Source organism: Oncorhynchus gorbuscha, linkage group LG13 (assembly GCF_021184085.1).
Source record: "Oncorhynchus gorbuscha isolate QuinsamMale2020 ecotype Even-year linkage group LG13, OgorEven_v1.0, whole genome shotgun sequence".
NCBI lineage: Eukaryota > Metazoa > Chordata > Actinopteri > Salmoniformes > Salmonidae > Oncorhynchus > Oncorhynchus gorbuscha.
In genome coordinates, this window is record NC_060185.1 from 33,441,642 (window position 1) to 33,466,417 (window position 24,776).

At 45.3% G+C, this 24,776-nt stretch overlaps 1 protein-coding gene across 1 annotated transcript in view; it reads right to left on the reverse strand.

Annotated features, from left to right (window-relative positions):
- The window catches only part of LOC123992749 (TNF receptor-associated factor 4-like), a 45,725-nt gene that overhangs the window by 8,859 nt on the left and 12,090 nt on the right, over positions 1-24,776 (reverse strand). The window contains exon 2 of the mRNA XM_046294233.1: positions 4,512-4,563. Within this exon, the coding sequence (XP_046150189.1) occupies positions 4,512-4,563 (52 nt within the window). The remainder of the gene's footprint in view (positions 1-4,511; positions 4,564-24,776) is intronic.

Genomic DNA, 24,776 nt, shown 5'->3' on the forward strand with positions numbered 1-24,776 from the left:
ACATTCTGCTTCCTCTCTGACAACAGGGACATATTTCAATGACATGTTGCACTGCCTGGGTGAAATGAGAGCATTATTAGAATTGAGCTGTGTTCAGGGGAGGGCAAGGACAGGGACATAGTGTAACGAGCTGTACCCAGGGAGCTGGACTGTGTCCCAAATGGCACCCTATTCCCTATATACTGCACTAGTTTTGATCAGGGCTCACAGGGTTCTGGTCAACAGAAGTGCACTATATAGGGAGTAGGGTGCCAATTGGGATGCATCCCTAGTCACCAGCAGGGGGTAATTTACAGGTGACTGGAAGGCTATGAAGGCATCAGTAAATAACAGTGTCTGACAGATGTACAATGAGCACATCCTCACTGTGGGGACCCATGTACTGCTTCTCTGTCGTGACTACAGTCTTCTTAAGTGCTTCGCTAGCAGTCGCAGTTCAGCACCCACTGAACTCACACTCACCACCTCACTGGATCGCTGCCTCTGAACTCCTAACACACTTTAGCATGCTAATGTTCTAGGAAAGAGCATGATGGGCCTACTGTATGGGCAATTATTTTATTGATGGAAAAAAGCCAGTGTACAGTAACTGAGATGATGAATTAGTGACCAATGGTATTTTTATTGCTTTGTTCAGTGTTAAGCTTGGGGTACTCTCATGCACAGAGCAGAATTAAGTCCTTATCCTTTCGCTGCACACTGTGGCACAATGGAGAAATCAACACTGCTACTCCTACTGCTCTCTCTTCGTCCGCCCACGTGTTCTCGCACACCCCGAGAGCGTCTGGTCAGCGGGGTGGTGGCACCGGGATCCTCATCTCTCCCAAGTGGTCATTCTCTCTTTCTCCCCTTACCCATCTGTCTATCGCCTCCTTTGAATTCCATGCTGTCACAGTTACTAGCCCTTTCAAGCTTAACATCCTTATCATTTATCGCCCTCCAGGTTCCCTCGGAGAGTTCATCAATGAGCTTGATGCCTTGATAAGCTCCTTTCCTGAGGACGGCTCACCTCTCACAGTTCTGGGCGACTTTAACCTCCCCACGTCTACCTTTGACTCTTTCCTCTCTGCCTCCTTCTTTCCACTCCTCTCCTCTTTTGACCTCACCCTCTCACCTTCCCCCCCTACTCACAAGGCAGGCAATACGCTCGACCTCATCTTTACTAGATGCTGTTCTTCCACTAACCTCATTGCAACTCCCCTCCAAGTCTCCGACCACTGCCTTGTATCCTTTTCCCTCTCGCTCTCATCCAACACCTCCCACACTGCCCCTACTCGGATGGTATCGCGCCGTCCCAACCTTCGCTCTCTCTCCCCCGCTACTCTCTCCTCTTCCATCCTATCATCTCTTCCCTCCGCTCAAACCTTCTCCCACCTATCTCCTGATTCTGCCTCCTCAACCCTCCTCTCCTCCCTCTCTGCATCCCTTGACTCTCTATGTCCCCTATCCTCCAGGCCGGCTCGGTCCTCCCCTCCCGCTCCGTGGCTCGATGACTCATTGCGAGCTCACAGAACAGGGCTCCGGGCAGCCGAGCGGAAATGGAGGAAAACTCGCCTCCCTGCGGACCTGGCATCCTTTCACTCCCTCCTCTCTACATTTTCCTCCTCTGTCTCTGCTGCTAAAGCCACTTTCTACCACGCTAAATTCCAAGCTTCTGCCTCTAACCCTAGGAAGCTCTTTGCCACCTTCTCCTCCCTCCTGAATCCTCCGCCCCCTCCCCCCCCTCCTCCCTCTCTGCAGATGACTTCGTCAACCATTTTGAAAAGAAGGTCGACGACATCCGATCCTCGTTTGCTAAGTCAAACGACACCGCTGGTTCTGCTCACACTGCCCTACCCTGTGCTCTGACCTCTTTCTCCCCTCTCTCTCCAGATGAAATCTCGCGTCTTGTGACGGCCGGCCGCCCAACAACCTGCCCGCTTGACCCTATCCCCTCCTCTCTTCTCCAGACCATTTCCGGAGACCTTCTCCCTTACCTCACCTCGCTCATCAACTCATCCCTGACCGTTGGCTACGTCCCTTCCGTCTTCAAGAGAGCGAGAGTTGCACCCCTTCTGAAAAAACCTACACTCGATCCCTCCGATGTCAACAATTACAGACCAGTATCCCTTCTTTCTTTTCTCTCCAAAACTCTTGAACGTGCCGTCCTTGGCCAGCTCTCCCGCTATCTCTCTCTGAATGACCTTCTTGATCCAAATCAGTCAGGTTTCAAGACTAGTCATTCAACTGAGACTGCTCTCCTCTGTATCACGGAGGCGCTCCGCACTGCTAAAGCTAACTCTCTCTCCTCTGCTCTCATCCTTCTAGATCTATCGGCTGCCTTCGATACTGTGAACCATCAGATCCTCCTCTCCACCCTCTCCGAGTTGGGCATCTCCGGCGCGGCCCACGCTTGGATTGCGTCCTACCTGACAGGTCGCTCCTACCAGGTGGCGTGGCGAGAATCTGTCTCCTCACCACGCGCTCTCACCACTGGTGTCCCCCAGGGCTCTGTTCTTGGCCCTCTCCTATTCTCGCTATACACCAAGTCACTTGGCTCTGTCATAACCTCACATGGTCTCTCTTATCATTGCTATGCAGACGACACACAATTAATCTTCTCCTTTCCCCCTTCTGATGACCAGGTAATCGCATCTCTGCATGTCTGGCAGACATATCAGTGTGGATGACGGATCACCACCTCAAGCTGAACCTCGGCAAGACGGAGCTGCTCTTCCTCCCGGGGAAGGACTGCCCGTTCCATGATCTCGCCATCACGGTTGACAACTCCATTGTGTCCTCCTCCCAGAGCGCCAAGAACCTTGGCGTGATCCTGGACAACACCCTGTCGTTCTCAACTAACATCAAGGCGGTGGCCCGTTCCTGTAGGTTCATGCTCTACAACATCCGCAGAGTACGACCCTGCCTCACACAGGAAGCGGCGCAGGTCCTAATCCAGGCACTTGTCATCTCCCGTCTGGATTACTGCAACTCGCTGTTGGCTGGGCTCCCTGCCTGTGCCATTAAACCCCTTCAACTCATCCAGAACGCCGCAGCCCGTCTGGTGTTCAACCTTCCCAAGTTCTCTCACGTCACCCCGCTCCTCCGTTCTCTCCACTGGCTTCCAGTTGAAGCTCGCATCCGCTACAAGACCATGGTGCTTGCCTACGGAGCTGTGAGGGGAACGGCACCTCAGTACCTCCAGGCTCTGATCAGGCCCTACACCCAAACAAGGGCACTGCGTTCATCCACCTCTGGCCTGCTCGCCTCCCTACCACTGAGGAAGTACAGCTCCCGCTCAGCCCAGTCAAAACTGTTCGCTGCCCTGGCCCCCCAATGGTGGAACAAACTCCCTCACGACGCCAGGACAGCGGAGTCAATCACCACCTTCCGGAGACACCTGAAACCCCACCTCTTTAAGGAATACCTAGGATAGGTTAAGTAATCCCTCTCACCCCACCCCCCCTAAGTTTTAGATGCACTATTGTTAAGTGACTGTCCCACTGGATGTCATAAGGTGAATGCACCAATTTGTAAGTCGCTCTGGATAAGAGCGTCTGCTAAATGACTTAAATGTAATGTAAATGTAAGTTTGTAAGAGAGTGATTCTTTCATTACGAATAAAGACTGCCACCATCTTTCCCCCCCAGTACAATCTGATTAAATGCTTAAAAGAAAAGATTGAGTAAGAAGCCAAAAGGTGAATTAAAGAGATTTAGATGTGGTATTCTTTCAGTGGAACCCGGATGAAGAGGTTTAGGAGAGCTACTATTTTAGTGATTTGAAGGCTTTTGCCTCCCTTTTCTAACAGATCAACCCAATACCCTGCTTTTCTCCAGCAATGCAATACTTAAAACATTTAAACACAACCTTTGACTTTGGCTGCTAGGCTGGAGAGTGTTATTACCACTCCCCAGCCGTTCTCCGGTTGTGTAATAATGTCTGCTCATTTGTTTTTCATGGGTACTGTATTAAACTCTAAAACTTTCATGTCGACCGTAGTGTGCAAGAGTTTTGTGCATTGAGAAACGGACCGCCATCAAACCTGACATTCCAAGGGGAATGAGTAGCCTGTGGTTCTTCATTAGCACAATTAGTGGGAATATACTAGGATGGCTAGCTAGCTGCCTGAGCCCTTTGTCTGTCTGTTGGTCTAAGGGTCTGGGGCAAGGACATGGTGATTCACGTGTCCATGCTGTGTCTAAAATGGGACCCTATTGCCTATATAGTCCACTATATTTGGTCTAAATAGTGCACTATATGGGGAATATAGTACCATTTGGGTCCCTTCAGATTCACATTTAAAATAAGGCCTCATCTCAGCCTGACCAGGACATTCATAATTAGTGTGTTGTATGGGTAAGTTACTGGGTAGCCCAGAGACATCAAAAGTGAGGGTGAATTATGTTGATTGGGGCATGGTTGTAGGCTTAACTATGGTTGTAGGCTAAAGTATTGCTTAACTGGCACACAGATCATATTGAAACTTGAATACGTATGTGAGAAAGTGGGTAAGAGGGTTTTAACCGTACCTTGGCATAGTCCAGGGGCAGCTGGTCCTCTGGGCACTTGAAGACCCCCTCACTGTAAGACACAAGAAGGAAAATACATGTTAGTTGCCTTCAAAAGCATCACCACCCCATCTCTGCTCTCACACACCCATCCCAACCACACTGCACTGTACAATAAAGCCAGGTGAGTTTCTGAGCCACTGGCTTTTATGCAGTTGCCCTTTCATCTTCCCTCCTTCTAGGGATTTATTTCCACAAATTCAGTTTTATTACTGGACAGGAAAAGAGAACACATTAGAACCTGAACTGTCTATCCATAATACATTAAGGGCTTCTCTCACTCACCCCCGCCCCCGCCCCCCTATTTCTCTCTCTCATGTCAAAGGTGTTCATTTTTACCCCTATTTTTGAAGGCAGGGGGATGACAAACTGAGCGTGTGTGAAGCGGCTGAAGAGGGCGGTAAAGCCGGGTCTTTATACCCTCCCTCAGTAAATATTGATTGCTGATTTGCCAGTGACGCTGGTGGCTTGGCTGGGCAACTAGCTGCTGCCTCTCTTTGTTCCTCCCACCCTCCAGCAGCAATAAAACCCAAAATAAGATCTCTGAGATCTCTGGGTTTATCACACAGGCAGCACCACAAAAAAACGAATTCCCTGCCCTGATTTAGAGGCCTTTTACCAAGGGGCCAGATGAGCTGGGTGGTGGTGGCCCTCAGGTAACAACGCAGCACGTCCCCAGTCCTGATGTCACCATGAAATATTCACTCTGGTAAATAACGGAGATGACGTCACTGCAGTACTATAGGCAGTCAGGCAGGTAGTGGGCTCACTGCGTGCTGAGTCCATAGATCTACTGTACAGCAAAGCCAGTCAATCAGTGACACAAAGAGCAACTTTAAAAGGTAATCAGTGGCTGACACACTTTTACATACAGAATCGCGTGACAATGTCGCCAGTCAGATGTCAACAGCGCGCTGACCGATCGATAGATGAACGGGAAATCCACATTGTGTGATGTGTGCACCCTTTAAAGAGATGTGGTAGTGTAGTGGTGGGCTGCAGGCCCCCTGCTGAGCCATAGAGGTGGCTGGGTCAGGGATCAGGGGGATCAATAGGGTCGGTCAGTCAGTGACATGAGATGAGGATGTACATCACTTTCGTCGTGGCCCAGTGCACATACATGAGATCGCAATGTCATTATCATAGGCCGCAGACAGACAGGCATGTTGTTACAGTACCTCTATCAATATGGCCATTGTTGTAACACAAATGGTGAAATGCTCCTTTGCTTTGCATACATTTTCATTGCCCACGGGTGTGAGAGAGACTAAAATAACCTCAGTATTTTGGGTTAAAGCAACAAGGCCCTGAAGCTCCATCTGTCCTACTACCATTTACTAGGTAAACAACAGAAAGACATCTTTTAATGAACAAACTTTTTCTGACCTCTCCATTCTCCAAAGAACATTAATAGATTAATGGGAAAACAAGCAGCCCGAAGGGGGCAGGGAGGGCAGTGGTCTCTGCTCCCAGGGTCCTACAATGTGTTCTTCCCAAATTGCACCCTATCCCCTATGTAGTGCACTACTTTTGCACTATTTAAGGAATAGGTTTCCATTTGGGATGCACACAATGTGCCTATTGACCAGGGGCCTTGTTACCCTGTAGTCTAGTTGGCCTCAATGTCACATGACAGAGCCTGAGGCCAATGGGAGTGGACCAGAGACCCAGGGCCTTGTGATGTTGGGACACATGATCAATGATCACCCTGCACTTTGCCCTGGCTGGAATGCCTGGCCTGTCTCCCCAGTTGCTGTGGAATCAGCTGCACACAGAACAACAGACCAGAGGGGTGACGGGGAGATAGAGGTGAGTTTAATGCATTACGAGACAGCAGTAATTCCAGTCCATTAGGGTCACTCTGTCAGCAGGGAGCTGGAGAGCAATTAATAAACAACAATTCCAGCTTTTAAAAAAAAACCCATTATTGATCCCCAGGGGAGAGAGCCCAGTCAGCAGAACATCTATGTACTGTGAAATCATTTACTCATCTCCGTCATTCAAGACTCATCTATTTGATGTTGATAAGTTTTAGAGCCACAGGGCCGGACTGCATGACGCAGAGATGTGGGCTACATCCCAAACAACACCCTACATATTGCACAATTTTTTTTTTTTACCAGGGCCCACAAACGTAGAGCACTGTATAGGGAATAGGCGGCCATTTGGGACATGGGGATGTGTAGTGACTGTTTCCCCATATAGAGGAAGGAAATAGGAACAGAGAGAAAGGTGTTCCTTGCTGGACTAGACAGGGGAGATGTAAGCAGTGCAGGAAAGCAGGGTTTACAGCTAAAGACCTACCCAGACGGCTCCTCTGCTCTACCTGACACAGAGGCAGACAGGCGAAAAGAGCATCGTCACAGGCTGTCAGGATGATTCCCTCCCTGCTTCGCAGAGAAAGACCTGCAGCCACACATTCATCTGCTTGGCCCGCTGTTCATAATGCTACCCGACTCTCCAGCCAGCTTGTTTGTGGAGCTCACTGCTACTTTGTGAATGCACATTAGCAGAGAGAGGTGGGGGCATTGGAATAATAATAGCTTCTATACAAGTCTTCCCCTTCTCTTGACAAACCATTTCTATGACTACTTGAAGGCCTCCTTACAGTGGAGTAAGATTGCACTAATTACCGTTCAATGCCCTTGACTACTTCAATGCCCACCTCTAATCACTCAGCACTGTGCAGCTGTGAGAGGATAAACAATATTGTAACACAGAAAAAAGAGAAAAGTCCTTTGCATACATACAGTACAGCCTGGTCACCCGCAGGGTCCTTGCACCCTGTCCACTTGACTCACAAACCAACAACACTACTGATACCAACAGCTTCACTACAACTAGGACACAGTTTCATGGGAGAAAAATATGTGCCTACTAGGATACACAGGGCAGAGATAACAGTGCCTGACTTGTACAAATCAATGATTATACAGGGTGAGAGGCTGATAAACAACAAACTAACCAATCACTCATGTTGGGGAAGCACTGCAGACAGAACAGCTCAGTAACCACATACATGGAACTCTTTTCCACATCAAGTAACTCATGCAAGCAGTAACATTAGAATTTAAAAAATAGATACAAATTAGAGGTCGACAGATTATGATTTTTCAATGCCGATACCAATACTGATTATTGGAGGACCAAAAAAAGCCGATACCGATGAATCGGCCGATTTAAAAAATATATATTTAATTTATTTGTAATAATGACAAATACAACAATAATGAATAAACATTTATTTTGACTTAATATAATATATCAATAAAAATCCATTTAGCCTCAAATAAATAATGAAACATGTTAAATTTGGTTTAAATAATGCAAAAACAAAGTGTTGGAGAAGAAAGTAAAAGTGCAGTACGTGTCATGTAAAAAAGCTAACGTTTAAGTTCCTTGCTCAGAACATGAGAAGATATGAAAGCTGGTGGTTCCTTTTAACATGACTCTTCAATATTCCCAGTTAAGAAGTTTTAGGTTGAGGTTATTATAGGAATTATAGGACCATTTCTCTCTATACCATTTGTATTTCATATACCTTTGACTATTGGATGATCTTATAGGCACTTTAGTATTGCCAGTGTAACAGTATAGCTTCCGTCCCTCTCCTCGCCCCTACCTGGGCTCGAAACAGGAACACATCGATATGAGCTACCCTCGAAGCCACAAAAGCTGTGGCCCTATCAGAGCAAGGGGAACAACTTCTCCAAGTCTCAGAGCGAGTGACGTCAACGATTGAAACGCTATTAGCGCGCACACCGCTAACTAGCTAGCCATTTCACATCGGTTACACCAGCCTAATCTCGGGAGTTGATAGGCTTGAAGTCATAAACAGCTCAATGCTTGAAGCATTGCGAAGAGCTGCTGGCAAACGCACAAAAGTGCTGTTTGAATGAATGCTTATGAGGATGCTGCTGCCTACCATCGCTCAGTCAGACTGCTCTATCAAATCATAGACTTAATTATAACATAATAACACACAGAAATATGAGCGTTTTGTCACACCCTGACCATAGTTTGCTTTGTATGTTCTATGTTTTGTTTGGTCAGGGTGTGATCTGAGTGGGCATTCTATGTTGTGTGTCTAGTTTGTCTGTTTCTGTGTTTGGCCTGATATGGTTCTCAATCAGAGGCAGGTATTAGTCATTGTCTCTGATTGGGAACCATATTTAGGTAGCCTGTTTGGTGTTGGGTTTTGTGGGTGGTTGTTCATGTCTTTGTGTTTGTTACACCAGACAGGGCTGTTTTTGGTTTTTCACGTTTCTTGTTTTTGTATATTGTTCTATTTTCATCTTAATTAAAGATGTATCAAAATAACCACGCTGTGTTTTGGTCCGCCTCTCCTTCAACAGAAGAATCCCGTGACACGTTTGGTCATTAATATGGTCGAATCCGGAAACTATCATCTCGAAAACAAAACGTTTATTCTTTCAGTGAAATACGGAACCGTTCCGTATTTTATCTAACGGGTGGCATCCCCAAGTCTAAATATTGCTGTTACATTGTACAACCTTCAATGTTATGTCACAATTCTGACAAATTAATTACGGTCTTTGTTAGGAATAAATGGACTTCACACAGTTCGCAACGATCCAGGCGGCTCAAACTGCTGCATATACCCTGACTGCTTGCACGGAACGCAAGAGAAGTGACACAATGTCCCTAATAATTAGAAATTCATGTTAGCAGGCAATATTAACTAAATATGCAGGTTTAAAAATATATACTTGTATATTGATTTTAAAGAAAGGCATTGATGTTTAAGGTTAGGTTTGGTGCAACGACAGTGCTAAATCATCACCCGTTTGGCTGGGATTCGATGAGAAATTAACAGGCACCGCATCAATTATATGCAACGCAGGACACGCTAGATAAACTAGTAATATCATCAACCATGTGTAGTTAACGAGTGATTATGTGAAGATTGATTGTTTTTTAAATAAGTTTAATGCTAGCTAGCAACTTACCTTGGCTTCTTGCTGTCCTCGCGTAACAGGTAGTCAGCCTGCCACGCAGGCTCCTCGTGGAGTACAATGTAAGGCAGGTAGTTAGAGCATTGGACTAGTAACCGGAAGGTTGCAAAAACGAATCCCCGAGCTGACAAGGTAAAAATCTGTTGTTCTGCCCCTGAACAAGACAGTTAACCCACCGTTCCTAGGCCGTCATTGAAATTAAGAATGTGTTCTTAACTGACTTGCCTAGTTAAATAAAAGGTGTAAGTTTTTTATTTTACTTATTTATTTATTTTTAATTTATTTTTTTAATTGTATTTTTTAAATTATTTTTAAAATCGGCCAAATCGGTGTCCAAAAATACTGATTTCTGATTGTTATGAAAACTTGAAATCCGCCCTAATTAATCGGCCATTCTGATTAATCAGTCGACCTCTAATACAAATACACCTTATGGAGCAGCGGGGACTGTGAAGCAGCACAAACATACGCAATATAATACACACTTGTACACATTGATTTTGTGTTGTAGATATGTGGTAGTGGAGTAGGAGCCTGAGGGCACACACTTAGTGTTCTAATGCTTTTAGAATTGTATAACTGCCTTCATTTGGCTGGAACCCATGTAGAATGTAGATCCATAATAAATACAAATAGCGTGTTTAATATAATCAGCACATTAAAATGTCAATGGGTTCCCATCCTTTCCCTGTCTCTCATATTGTGAAAGTAGCCTAGGCTCCACAGCTGTTGTGCTGCAGCACAGGGAGGCCAACATCTGATCCAGCAGGCCCCTAGACCAAAACAGCAGAAGGTCAGATGAGTATGCCCCACAGCTAATTACATGTTCAAAATCACCCCACTTATCTGGTTGGACAACAGCCTTCTCCCCAGCTCTAATTAGGGGCATTTCCCAATTCCCCTCCATGAGTGAAAGTCCCCCCCCCCCAGCATTACCCTAGTATTTCCCTGGACCGTCCCCCACTCCCCAGACCCTAATTGCACCCCCTCTCTTGCCCTCAAAACCTCTTGTAGGCCCGGAGAGCAGATTAACCAGCCATCCATTGAGCCCAGTGATAGTGATGAGGACTGAAAGTCACCCTCCACATGCCTCCTGATAGGCAGACGGCCACTGACAAAAACAAGACAAAGCCCCCAGGTTTGGTTGGCCTGCAGAAGACTGCAAACGGCCCGTCAGGGACAGTACAGTACAGCCATCACACACAGAGAAAGAGGAGATGGCTCCTGATGGCTGCTACCTCACCGACTGAGGCCTAAGAATGACCCTGAAGCCTGATCTCTTGACTACCAGGGAGACCCCTGAACCTGTTTACAATAATAGAGGGAATGGCTGTGGAGAGCTAAACAAAACACCTCTCAGAGGAGTTTGAGAGTTCTGGAAAGCAGGACGTCTACGACACATTAACATCCAAAAGAGAGAGTGTTACTATGACTGTAAGAGGTTGGATGCATCCCAAATGGTACATTATTAACTAAATAGTGCACTACGTTTGACCAGGACCCATAGGTCATTTGGGACTCAGCAGAGGTCTTTTCAAACTCAGATCTCATCAAGAAAATTGACTGTGTCGTCTGGCTTGTAACTGTATCAGGCCTGGCTTGCTGGTCTTCTTTGGAAGCTTACTCTGAGGTTTTATGTTCATCTTCATGCCAAATCATTTTATTTTCAAGTAAAGAAGTGGATTAACTATGCTACACAAACAAGATCTTAAATGCCACCAGTTCCCTTTATTCAGGCTTCCTGGCTTTCAGTCTCCCAGCTGATCTCAATTCCATGCTTCTGCTGCCAGAATGTTGGGAGAAAACAGGAATCTTGTTTCATCTCAGCAGGAGTTCCCTTAATCTCCCAAATCCAACAGTTTTTTGTATGTGTATATGAATGTGTATGTGTGTTACAACTCACATCAAATTATCAGCCTGTAGTTTCCAACAGTAATGAGACTGTCATTATAACTGCCCTTTACAAGTCTGCCTGTTGACAGACTAGCCTCCTGTCCAGGAGGTGTACTTGTACATCGAGCTGCCTCACGCTACAGAAACACAACCCTAAAGGCCATTCTGTATTGGATAATATCATATATACACAATAAACCTATCCTGTGCAATGCTGAAGGGGAGAACATTTTAACACTTGCCAGTTAAATGAAATGACCGGTCGTCAACTACATGTTCTGTTGTTTATACGATTCCCAGTAGTAGCATTTAGAGATAATTAAAGGACTCTCATGCAAAGATGAAGAGACTCTAACACATTTGACTGAATATATTTTTATTTATAGAAGAGGCAAATGAGATTAGAGAAGTGAGCCGAAGTATAGGCCATATTCACATGAGTGAAGAGGTTTGTAGGACAGTGCAGGGAGAGTCATTAGGCAGTGACCGGGTGAAAGAATGCCCCCTAGCCAAAGAACAGTCAGAATGTGCTTCCCAAATGGCACCCTATTCCCTATAGTGCACGATTTTTGGCTAGCTATTCCCTATAGTGTCCTATTTTTGGCTAGAGGCCTATAAACCCTGGTCAAAATAAGTGCACGATATAGGGCAAAGTGTGCAATTTGTTTTGACGCAATCAGAGGGATCTCCTGGATGAGGAAGGAGGTGGAGGACATGGGGTGAAGCAGGTGTTTCTGTCTATGGAACCCGATACGATGGGAGGGTAATGTTCCCTACTCCAGCTAAATGCTGACTCAGTTTACAGCCTGGACAAAGGCAGGATTTGCATCCCAAATGGCTGCCTATTCCCTACATAGCGCACTACTTTTGAACCGGACCAATATGGGAATAGGGTGCCACTTGGGACACAGGGAGGCTCACATCAGCCTTGTTCTTTGTCCCTGGGAGGAGAAGGAACTACCTCCACTTTCTCTATGCATGAATGACATCACCGGTTAACTCCTCACTACCTGACTGGTTCAGAGAATTCTGGAGTTTAGTTTACTGTAGCATGACGACTTGTGTGAAATTTCACACTTCTGAAAATGAATCAGAGATGAGTTAAACAGAGTTCAACAGGATTATGTTGTGCAGAAACCCATGACCTTTGATAGGCCAATCATATCCTTAGGGTTTTTGGGATAAATCCAAACACAGTTGGCTACAGTACTTCACATGCAGCAAGGAAGCATGTTTGAATCAACATGCTGTAAAGTTTATTTTCGTTTAATTTAGTTGAGTACATACATCTTGTTATGTTTTGACTTTTTAAATCAGGGTTTGATTGACCGATGCATAGAGGACATGCTTGTACAGCAAGTGTCATTTGTAAAATCATATCTGACTCACATCATTGGTGTTTGCAATGTCTATGTCCAGTCAGTGACAGCTTAATGTGAACTGACCATGTCTGTATATCTGAATGTCACAGACATCAACAAGAGTTGATTCAGCCTTATAGGTATTAGGCCTAGTTCCTCAAGATTCCAGTTTGGATCTACAACCTACGTTTTCTGTATCTACTCTAAAAACAGACAGACACTCTTAAGACTTTTCATGAGTCTTTCTACTGTTGCTCTTAGCAACATTAGCACAAATGATGCAAGTGGAGGAAAGCCGACTAGGCCTCATACAAATGTGTGGGTAGTAGTCTGGTAGCGTTTCCATGGCTCTCTTGCTCCTCCTGCTCTCTCCAACATACTGTAGGTGTCCCAAATGACACCCTATTCCCAACTGGCACCCTTTTCCCTATATAGAGCCATACAGGCCCTGGTATATATGGGAAAGGGTGCCATTACAGACGCAGGTATTGATCATGGGACAGCTCTGTAGAAAAATGCACAAAGATGGAAGTTGTTTAGATGCAAGGGACGGCACGATTTCACGACACTTACGTAACGACATTCATTTTTCTTTGCAGTTCTCCAAACACATCTGTCAGCTAATTCACACAGTCCTGGCACGTTCAAAGGTTAGCGAAATATCAATTTGTTTTTCAAATGCCATCTTTGTTTAACAGCACTAACGCAGGCAGTTGTTCAAGAGTAATACTGTGTTAAAGTATATTTTCCAAGGGTTTTAGAATTGCAATAGTGTCAAAATTAAGCTTTTGGATCCTGCTGTGAATTGCATGCATGGCAGCAGCTCTTTTCCCCGAGTAGAGCTTAGGGGAACAAGCTAGCACGTCAAAACTGACAAAAAAAAATGGGCAAAGCTATGTTCGCTGACATCCTTGTAAGAAAAGGAACAGACGGCTAGTTCTTTGACTTTTATGATATCAGACGTCTGTTCTGAGCCACAGGCAGTTCCCCGAGAATACATAATGGAATAGGATCTGCACACTGTTCAGGGGGGGATTTGAGGTGGTTGATCGGTTTGAATCCAGGAGCGTCTGCTCTACACTGTTAGGATACACTGTGACTCATAGTGGCACAGCTCTGATGCAAGTCGACTGTGTTCCGGCGTAACAGAAAACACTGACTCCCAAAAGCATCCAGCCACCTGCCAGAGCACAGAGGAGAGGGGGTACGGAAGGAGGGAGGGTGGGTGAGAGGGAAGGATCCAGCCACCTGCCAGAGCACAGAGCAGAGGGGGAACGGAAGGAGGGAGGGTGAGAGGGAAGGATGCAGCCACCTGCCAGGGCACAGAGGAGAGGGGGAACGGAAGGAGGGAGGGTGAGAGGGAAGGATCCAGCCACCTGCCAGGGCACAGATGAGAGGGGGAACGGAAGGAGGGAGGGTGAGAGGGAAGGATCCAGCCACCTGCCAGGGCACAGATGAGAGGGGGAATGGAAGGAGGGAGGGTGAGAGGGAAGGATCCAGCCACCTGCCAGGGCACAGATGAGAGGGGGAACGGAAGGAGGGAGGGTGAGAGGGAAGGATCCAGCCACCTGCCAGGGCACAGATGAGAGGGGAAACGGAAGGAAGGAGGGAGGGTCAGAGGGAAGGATGCAGCCATGAAGGTAGTGACTGCCCATTACTGCCTATCACTTAACATAACTTTAATAAAATATTTCAGTTGTGTATATTACATTTGTTTTATTTGATGACTTTATTATTTCATTCCAAATCATCATCTCTATAGAGCTGCTGCCTATGCTGTCAGACAAAATCACTATTTTAGTAGTTCAAAGTTATATTTTATTTATTTCACCTTTATTTAACCAGGTAGGCAAGTTGAGAACAAGTTCTCATTTACAATTGCGACCTGGCCAAGATAAAGCAAAGCAGTTTGACACATACAACGACACAGAGTTACACATGGAGTAAAACAAACATACAGTATAAACAAGTCTATATACGATGTGAGCAAATGAGGTGAGATAAGGGAGGTAAAGGGAAAAAAAAGGCCATGGTGGAAAAGTAAATACAGTATAGCAAGTAAAACACTGGAATGGTAAAGTAAATAGGGCTAATGACTGCTGAATACCAACTATCATGTATTTTCTGGTAGAGATACCACACAAACTAATAGCTGCTCACTATATCCCTCATGAACTTGCATTGTTCTGTGTCTTCTGTAGTAGGCGTAAAAGAAAGAGACCTGATAAGTAGATGCGCAATGGATTATGGTCATTGTAGTTAATTACCACGTTGTATGCACTAAACTATGTAGAATGTTGACCTGTTGGAAACTACAACTCCCTACTACATTGCACAGTTCAGGTTGGATCTGATATATCTCTAGAGATGAGCTCACAGAAAAAAAAACGAACTAAATGAAATTCTAATAATTGAACCGACGTCGGTCAACAAAAAACAACCAAAATTAAATCGCTCAGCACTACTATCTTGAGGAAACTCCAATATAAAGTGTTTTTTCTCTCAAAGATACCGGGATGTCACGTGTCCTACTTATATCAGTACACTCATAACAACTTAAGCATTACGAAACTTCTATTAGATCAAATAAACCTTGTGTAGCATAAACTTGCTTGGTAGGCAAAACAATGAAGAAATGAATTATGAAGCCTTTGTGTTTTATATGGTGTTTTTTATTACATAAATTCTTCAAAATAAGTGACATTAGCTGATGAAGATTATCTCATAGAACAAAACGTATAAGATCTCCCAAGCCTGTGTTTACCACAGACCTCATCTTCGGCGTCTATCCAAAAACCATACAAAAACTCCAGTCATGTCCCCCATAGGCTTTGTCCAACGAACCATGGCGGAGTTAGTGCCAACAAAAAGACACCATTACTATTTCCCTCTATTAATTTCCTGAAGAAGCAATCCCTTTTCCATTCTTTCTGGGGCCCCAAATGTTTGGATATAGTGGTAAAGTTATGAGATAGTTAGCCAGCCAATGAGGTAAAATGACTAAACAAAGTCTAAACAAATGGTTAATGCAAGTAGTTGTAGGATGACCCACGACATGGTTTATGAATGTAAAGTTTTGTCCCAGAGATCCGCTATAGCAGGGTTTCCCAAACTCGGTCCTGGGGCCATCCCCCTGGGTGCACATTTTAGTCACAGATAGAACAAGGAGACAGATATTTCACTGGATGCATAAACATGAAGCATCTGGTTGGCATGCCCACTCACTACCAAATATGGTAGTGAGAGGAAGCCTACTAGCGGGCAATGGGAGAAGATGGAACGAGGTGGATTTTGGCAGACATTCTGCAAATTTTGTCATACATACAGTTTTTGGTTCCCAAAACTAAAAATATGTTGTGAACAGAGTGGACTAAGTTTTGTAGACTTTACCCTTTGCAAAGGTTTGTTTTAAATCACGCTGTTTTAGGAGCGCAATAACGAATGTATTTATTGCACACAACAGAGTAGGCATTTCCTAACGGAAATATGCAGATGTATACCAGAACGCGCCAATAGGATATTGCTAACGTGTGCTTGGCTCTTCCCACCTCCTTGCTTGTTCTGACCACTATGACTAATTTGTTCCCATTGGAAACAACAAGCTGTGTTCTGTCTTGGTTTAGTTTTTTGCCGTAGCACTACACACCTGATTCATAACCATCTCATCTGAATCAGCTATGTAAAAACATGCACCCAGGGGGGTCCCCAGGAACGAGTTTGGGAAACCCTGCACTATAGAAAGATAAACATTGTGCCGGTAATATGGGTCAGATCTTTTGACATGGTTGGGTTAGAAGCATGCTGTTTTCTCTGTAGTTAAGGGTGCAACCATGACGCTAACGAACCTGCACTCGCTCCTTTCTCTAGGGCACTCAAACAATGGTGCAGCGAAGCCTTGTCATTACAACAATTACTATCTGAGAAATGTTTTTCATAGTCTCACAGTTATCCCAAAATAAAACTCCTGGTCGCACAGGAAAATATTTGGTTGGATATTTCGGCCAAATTGGTCAAACTTTAGAGCCCTGAATGTCTTCCCACATAATTTCCCCACCTAAATTCTTCCCAGGATTATATTCTGACTGCATGAAAGAGGTACAAGGAAATCAATTCAATTTCATTAACTCCTGCTGATCTGGGTCCAGGGTGGGGGTTGAGATGGAGAACGGTTCCATCAATACTACTGAGAGCAAGCTGGGCTCTGGCTGCATACCACGCATGACTGCAGCCGCCCTCATACTCAACACACTCACAGCATAGACAAAGTATACACAGCCAAGAAACCCCTTAGAGACACACACTTTACACACACCACCATGCAGGACCAGCAGTATCACTGCTCTGAGAAGTTCAGTTGAATCCATGAGAACCCATCTAAGAATGTGGGCTTGATGAGAGCATACAAATTAGAAGCTTGTCTTTGATCTTTAGTTTGAGTTGCATCCCAAATGGCACCCTATTCCCAATATAGTACACTACATTTGACCAGAGCCCTATGGGCCCTATATAGGGAATAGGGTAACATTTGAGATGCACCCAGAGTGTAGAGATAGTGGAGTGGGGTGGGCTGAGCTTCTCACAGGGCTTGGCTACCACCAGGGGCCAATGAAGGTCCTGGGTTTGACATGGCACACATGTGAGAAGGAGCCACTAGCCTCCGAAGAAGTGTTAAGAGCTCCTGTCAAGGTATTAGATGTGTGAAACACCACAGTCTTGTCAGTACTGTTTGTTCCTGCTCTCTTTACTACCATCACAACTCTGGTAAACTGGGGCACTAGAAGAAAGAGTGGAATCTTCAGTTTACACATATTGGACTCAAATTAGTGTGCACACACAGTAAATTAATTTCCTCACACATGCAAATTTGAGCCGTTTTGATGACAGATCTAATTGTATCTTTGCTTCAGGGGGCAGATGTCTGCTGTGGGGGTGATCTGCAATGTGCGAGGCCTGCTGCTTTTGAAAAGTTGTGGTGCCTCCACAGTAATCCTGAAGAATGCTAACCAACGCTGGGCAGAGGGGCTCAGAGACTGGTTTATGACTAGCCCGGGTGCTGACTGGCTTATTAAAAGGAGGCACTTCGTCTTATCACACACACACAGCATAGGACTGAGAGACTGTCCTGCCATCACTCCTCAAACACTGAGGATTTGTCCCAATTGGCAATCTATTCCTTATGTAGTGCACTACTTTTGACCAGGGCCCAACCTGAGTCAGCTACTGGAGCCAGAAAGTAAAGCAACACAGTAAATCTGAGAGGTAAAGGTAACACCCTGCCCCCTCTCAAACTCACAGGAGGTATTCAGACTCCTCTTACAGACGCTTCACTAATCTCAGGTATTCACCAGCAGGATATCCGGCAGATGAGAAGTGCAGGTTTGGTCTTAATCCTGAGGGATGAGAGAAACAGAAGACTACTATTCCATCCCTGGAGGATAAAGGACTGCTTCTTAAAGCACTGCCTGTGATTAGCTGGAGGTATCAGCTCCTTAATGCAGAGGTGAGATGGTTCCTCGTTGGGAAATGAAGTATATTTGAGACCTCATGGGACAGCCTACTTTAGGGATAAAGACTGCAGCATCCCTGAGAGAGTAAGTCAATCCACTGCACATTCTAACAAAGGCAAAAAGCTTTAAGACTGACCAAGATTACAATTGAACTTTTCACTACTTACCACAAAAGTTGCCTTGATACTTATGACCAACACTAAAGTATGATGTAATAAGCAGACACATACAGTATACCGTAGAGGTTTCCCCCAGAAGGCATCCCACCACCAAACAACACAGCAAGAGTACTGTGAGTATAGCATCTATCAACCTCTAGAAATGAACGTTTGGCGAAATACAAAGCCTCGAGTCCATAGCTATAAACCAGGCCCAGAGATAATACACCAGGGAGTACTGAGAGTGATGAATAAGCCCATGGCTAGTTAGTTTCCTCCATCAGCATGTATCCCCAGAGTAATCTTCCCCCTGAGTGCTTGTAGAATTTTAAAACCACACTGAGATCGGTTACTCCCAAGCCGAGACAAAAGGTTCTCTCCATAAAGTATTACTGGCGGATGGCCAACTACAGGTAATAGATCTATCTCAAGCCACTTAGCGGTTTAGTTTCTAAATTAGGTATCCTTGAAAATGTTCTCTAAGTCCAAGGCGCTACACTACAGTCAGTGTCACTTGTGGCAAGTGACAGTTCATTGACCTTGCAGCCCAGTTCATCTTGATTTACCTGCTCCCTGACATGACAGACCACATTATACTGTCATTTAGTCATTCTGTTGGTTAAGCACACTCCTTAATGACCATTATTCTGTGCTCACTGAGGCATAAGGTGAGTCAGGCAGAGCCCCTTTGATTGCCTGGACAGCCAAGCCATCTACTCCATGGTGTAGTAGAAACCAGTGCCTCGTCCATCACTGAAATAATGCACACAACAGTGACTGTTGTTCCTACACCTCGCACAGAGCAAGGATGAGTCATAAACAAATAAAAAATACAAATTGCACTTCTCTTTTCCTACTAGCACAGACTTTGCTGATAGCTACTTTGAGGAAAACTTTACTTACACCGACTGTGATATGTGGCTGTCTCCCCCTAGCTATCTTAAGATGAACACACTGACTGTGAGTCACTCTTGATAAGAGTGTCTGCTAAATGACTAAAATGTCAATGTAAGGGAAGTCCTACAGAAAGAGAGACTACACAGAGGAAAGCAGACTACATGATCTGAAGTGTCCTGACCCTCTAACCCGGTGTCAACTTCTTTTGTCACACTGGTCCATTGAAAAAGTTTAGGCGACGACAAAAAGACACAAATTATGGAGAACAACAATGGCCTGCATACAGGATCACATGGTGGCAGGCCAACATTAGCACTGTGCTAATCCAGGGAGCTGGTGGCTAAAGGCGGATTACCTCACCAACTCCATACTGCTTCTCCCCAGCACACTGCCCCAGGGACAGCAGGTGGGTTGAACACATAATCCCTCCCTGCTACTAATAATATCTTATGGACTACAGATCTTTTGATTAGTCTGCATCTGCTCTCAAACCTGCACATAGACATCTAACATGTAGCAAAATGCTAGCGTTCGCTAAAGATGGCACTGGTGAGACTTATTTTTGTATAATAACCTTTCATCACTACTCAGTGCCTTCAAAACATTCATTGTGTGATACATATCAGCAGAATGCAATAACATGCGTTAAAAAAGGTTGAACCTTTATTTAACTAGGCAAGTCAGTTAAGAACAAATTCTTATTTACAATGACGGCCTACGTGGGTTAACTGCCTTGTTCAGGGGCAGAACGACAGATTTTTACCTTGTCGGCTCGGAGATTCAATCAAGCAACCTTTCGGTTACTGGCCCAATTCTCTAACCACTAGGCTACCCTGCTGCCTCTTTGATGACAAGGCTTGCAGTCAATTAATTAAGATCAAGCTATTCATACCTTGCTTCTATGGCACATCAATAGATGAGGTGTAAGTTAGACAAACAAGATAAAATTGAGGACTGATGAAAGCAATACTTTTTCTGTGTCTAACCTACCTGACCTGTGATTCACCACTGTGCTCTTGTTTCATACTCAATGCCCACAACAACCATAAAGCCTTTTGTTGCTTGTTAAGACCAGCGTGGTTCATTGCAGGCTGTATTTGTGTCTGGAGGGAACAATGGAGAAAAGGAATGTCCTTCTTGTCACCTTTTAAGAGCTGCTGATGCAAAAAGGAACAGCACCAAGTTCAAGTTCCAAGTAGCTCTCCTTTCTTCATCATGATAGGGTTTACATAGAATATAGGTGATCTACTATTCTTAGTGCTTTATCCATAGAGATTGGTCTATTATTTATGGATTTACCAACAGTCAGGTCAGAGGGTTTGTTCTCTGTCCCTTGATCTCACTTTCTGAATGTACAGTAAGCCTATGTGGGTGAGTGAGATACCAGGATTTGTGTGTACACTACTTTCATCTGTGCCGTGTGGTGTGTGGGAGGCTTAATTTAGCTCAATCCCAACGGAACATCTGTGGAAAAATTCTGCCACGCCTTTAGTGTTGTTGAACCCATTCATTAGCAGGTTGGGTAAGAGAAGGAGAGATGTTTCAATCAGGAAAACAACAAAGATTCCCCATGGGAAATAAATAAACAAAACTATAAACACCAATTGCTGAACCTTATGTCCTAACGTGCTTTCAAGGTATAACTTGTAGATAAGTAAACACCATGTTATCAGTTCTGTTCAACTCCTCCATAGAAGTAAAGCTGCGAGGAACTTGTGTGAGGGCGTGGTCATCTGAGGAGGAGTGCAAGGTGGAGAAGTTAATGATTGTGGATTCACCCTGTGCCTGCCTGCCTGCCTGGCAGTGTGATCTGCCTCTGCAGGAGTAATAGTCTGAGTCCCAAATGGCACCTTATTCCCTACATAGCGCACTACTTTTGACCAGAGCACATAGGTCCCTGTCAAAAGTAGTGGCCTATGAAGGGCATAAGGTGCCATTTGGGATGCACACAGTCATCATTGCGGCGGATGGCACAGAACAGAACCACGCGTCTTCTCTTCCCTTGTCTGTCATGAGTCACTCATCACAGGCTTCCTCCTTGCTCACAGCCACAAAACTGTCCAAAATTTCTACCTCTCCTTCTTCAAACTCCCTCACTAAATGCTGCTTGCTTTCAAAAGGTGATCAAAAGGACACCTTACCCTGGCACTTTTCTATGGTGACACTTCAGAGCAAAAACAGCCTTACATAATAATCATTTATATTTCTGCTCTACCTGCAATTCCATTGATCTGACATTTAGGAAAAAGCCATTTTTCTTGTTTTGTCAGTAAGCCAATACATTTCAAGTCAGTGTGTCTGAGCTGTGCACCTCACTGCTGGTGACAGTTTGAGAGGGCCATGTGCTGGCTGTGGCCATGGTAACAGTGAGGGAAGGTGAGGCTCTTTGTGTGAGAGAGAGCTCAGTAAGCAGACAGGGGGCTGCTGTCTGTGGTCTAGCCGGCGAGGTACACGTGTGCACACACACGCGATAAGGCCAGAAAGCTCGTCTCCGGACATGCTGTGTCTCCTGTTTCCCTTATCAGCCTGAATCTGAAGCCCACAAACGTTCAGACAGAGACATAAAATAACCTTAAATCCAGTCATCTCTTTCCCTCCGTCCCCTTCTCCCTGAGCCATACATGTTTGAAACCAGCATCCAGCTGCAGATCAAGCTGCTGTCCACTCCTGTTTTTGAGGATGTATTTTCTTTGTTTAGCCAGGCGAGGCAGTGACGTCAAAAATACTCCTTTGTGTCGAAACACCTAGAAGGCAGTGCTCCTGTTGTATGCATTCTTTAAACTGCTCATGTTGCCAGGAGTGACAACATTAAGGCATTTGCCTTTGGTATCAGAGACAGAGAGAGTGCGATGCGGGAGAACAATTAGCCATGTGAATTTGACTAAACATAAACAAAGCACAATGGCCCAGTTTAGTGTTACACTATTTGTGTACATAAGTCTGGCACTGCTTTCTATGACTGTAGAGAGGGAGAGAGAGCTAAAGGTAGCAAGGGAGAGAGAAAATTCAGCAGGTGTCTCTTGTTCAACGGTATTGGTTTACAGGTCCGGATGATGACTGAAAGGAGCGACACTGAACAAAAGCCAAGTTGAAATGGGAAATTAATTAAGAAACGAATGAGACGAGAGGCTGCAATGAGACAAATGCTCTCTGATCCTAAACAGAGCGGTAAGTGAATGATGCATCTGGCCACGAACGTGAGCTAGTCACTTCCTCCGCTCGGCTCTTTCATTAGGATCAATAGCCCATCTGTGCAGGGGGAGGAGAAGGGAGGATTGGAGGAGGCTGTGCATTGTGCCTTGTTGACATATCTGAAATGAGCTGTGAGAGAGAAGGGAGGATGCCACACAGACAGAGAGTGGTGGTGGTGGATGGTCATTGGGGTTTTAGTTAGTTGTCCAACACAGTAAGTAGAGCTAGCTGATGTTAAGGGACAGCAGACTTAGGGCAGGAAGGAAGGGAGGCATCATCACAACGGCCCTTTCACTGGCCAGGGGGAGCGGGCTGAACGGAAAGGCTTAGGGTTGAATGGCAATGACCTTAACATTGAAGGGGCCTCTCCCGAATAAATGACTATAATTCAGGATGTGTGTGTATGCTTTTAGTGAAAAGCTTAACTGCTATGCCAACACCTGTTCTGGTCTACAGTGCACCCTTTCACTAAGACAGGTGCCTTCCCCACGTTCCAGTCCCATTGGCCAGCTGCTCTCCTTTCAGAGCCCAGACACAGATTCTTCACATGCCTGGGCGTCCACTCAGCAACCAGAACCAATGGTCAGTCAGTCAGTCAGCTGCCTGCCTGCCGCTAATGAGCCTATCACAACATCAACTACCCCTCACAGACACGCTTCCAATAGCTCTCATGACTACTAGGTTTAATAGAAAGTAGTCAGTAGCCTCTCTTGGGGAAGAAATTGTATATATATATATTTTTTGTATAATTAATTAATGTAATTATAATTGTATAATTAATTAATGCATTATACTAGCTTAATATATGTGGGTGTCTGAGCATGTGTATGCATGTGTTCATTTGCAGAGGGGCTGTCAGCTTTACAGCCAGTGCAGAAGTTTCTGCACAACACAGACAGATTGGGGGAAGTCAATTAGCTCAACAGGGAGCAGTGCGGTGATGTAGCCGAGCAGTGGAATGGGGTTCGAACAGCTAAGCACAAGCTGTGCCATGGCCAAGCAGACCCTCCCATGTCCGCTGTGTAACCTTGAATTGGTCATTAGGGTAATCTGCCTATCCATCCACCTCCTAACAGCCCTCATCACTTCCCAGTTCCCACAATCTTAACCCAGACTCTCTCCGCTGTACATTGTCCATTAATCCTGATGTAGTCTGACGTGAGGGCTAGTATGTTTCACAATAAACACCTTACATTAGCCCTTTCACATTACATGCACGTGTAGGCACTGGCCATGCTGGGAGGGCTGCCAACTGCTCAGGCTTTAGTGACAGGGCTGGGACTGGCAGCTTGGCCCCAGCATGCTCTCTGTGTGAGGGGCAAGGTGCTCCGCTGCATAACTGGAATGCCTACCACCTTTGTTAGCCTGAAGAGCTGACAGATTCCGAGCTGTTTGAATAAGACCTCCTATAGCCATGGACGAGTCTCGGCAAGTCCCAAACCTGCTCTAGGGATGCTTCATGCACACTTTGTATAAGACCAACAATGTTGATAAAGAGAGCTGGGAAGATAAGAGCCTTGATGCAGGAATGTTGTCGGCGCATTTGGAGAGGCTAGACAAGAATTTTAAGTGCTTTCCCTCTTTGAGAGGTGTGAAATTTTGTCCTGAAAAAAGTACACAGACTTACTCACATTTTCCTAGCTTAGACCAACAATTAGCATCACGAAGCCCTTACGCCAGTGACCAAGGCAAAGAAAATAACTATTGCAGAAAATTCAACCAAATGACCCTAGTTCCCACTAAGGGAGTTTGACAATAGCAACTGGGCCGTCCAGTCCATGTGGAGAGAGTCTATGTGAAGGAACTCTGCAGCTGTGCGAAACAGACCGATAACTTTCTCTCAGTGATGTCATCATCACAGCTGGACGTCTAAAGCCCTTCAGCTTCCTCCCATGAGACCCCATACAATGACATCATCCTGCAATGTCCTGGCTCACATCCATATCACTCCTCTCATGGTACAGGGGATCTTATGGGAAAACGCTTGGAGAACAGTAAGGCTTATGTTCTGCCAAGGAGCTGAATGAGAAGAGATGGTGCCCTAAAGATAAATGGATGGGTGACTTCAGGTTTCAGCATGCACTGTATATCACGCCATGTATATCACGCTCAACCACATACACTCACGCCCAGCCACACGCGCACGTAAACACAAGCACACATCATCACCTTTGCAAGTGTAGACGTTGTTTTACAGTCACACCCACAACAGAAACCTCTTATCAGGGCAATAGAAACATCC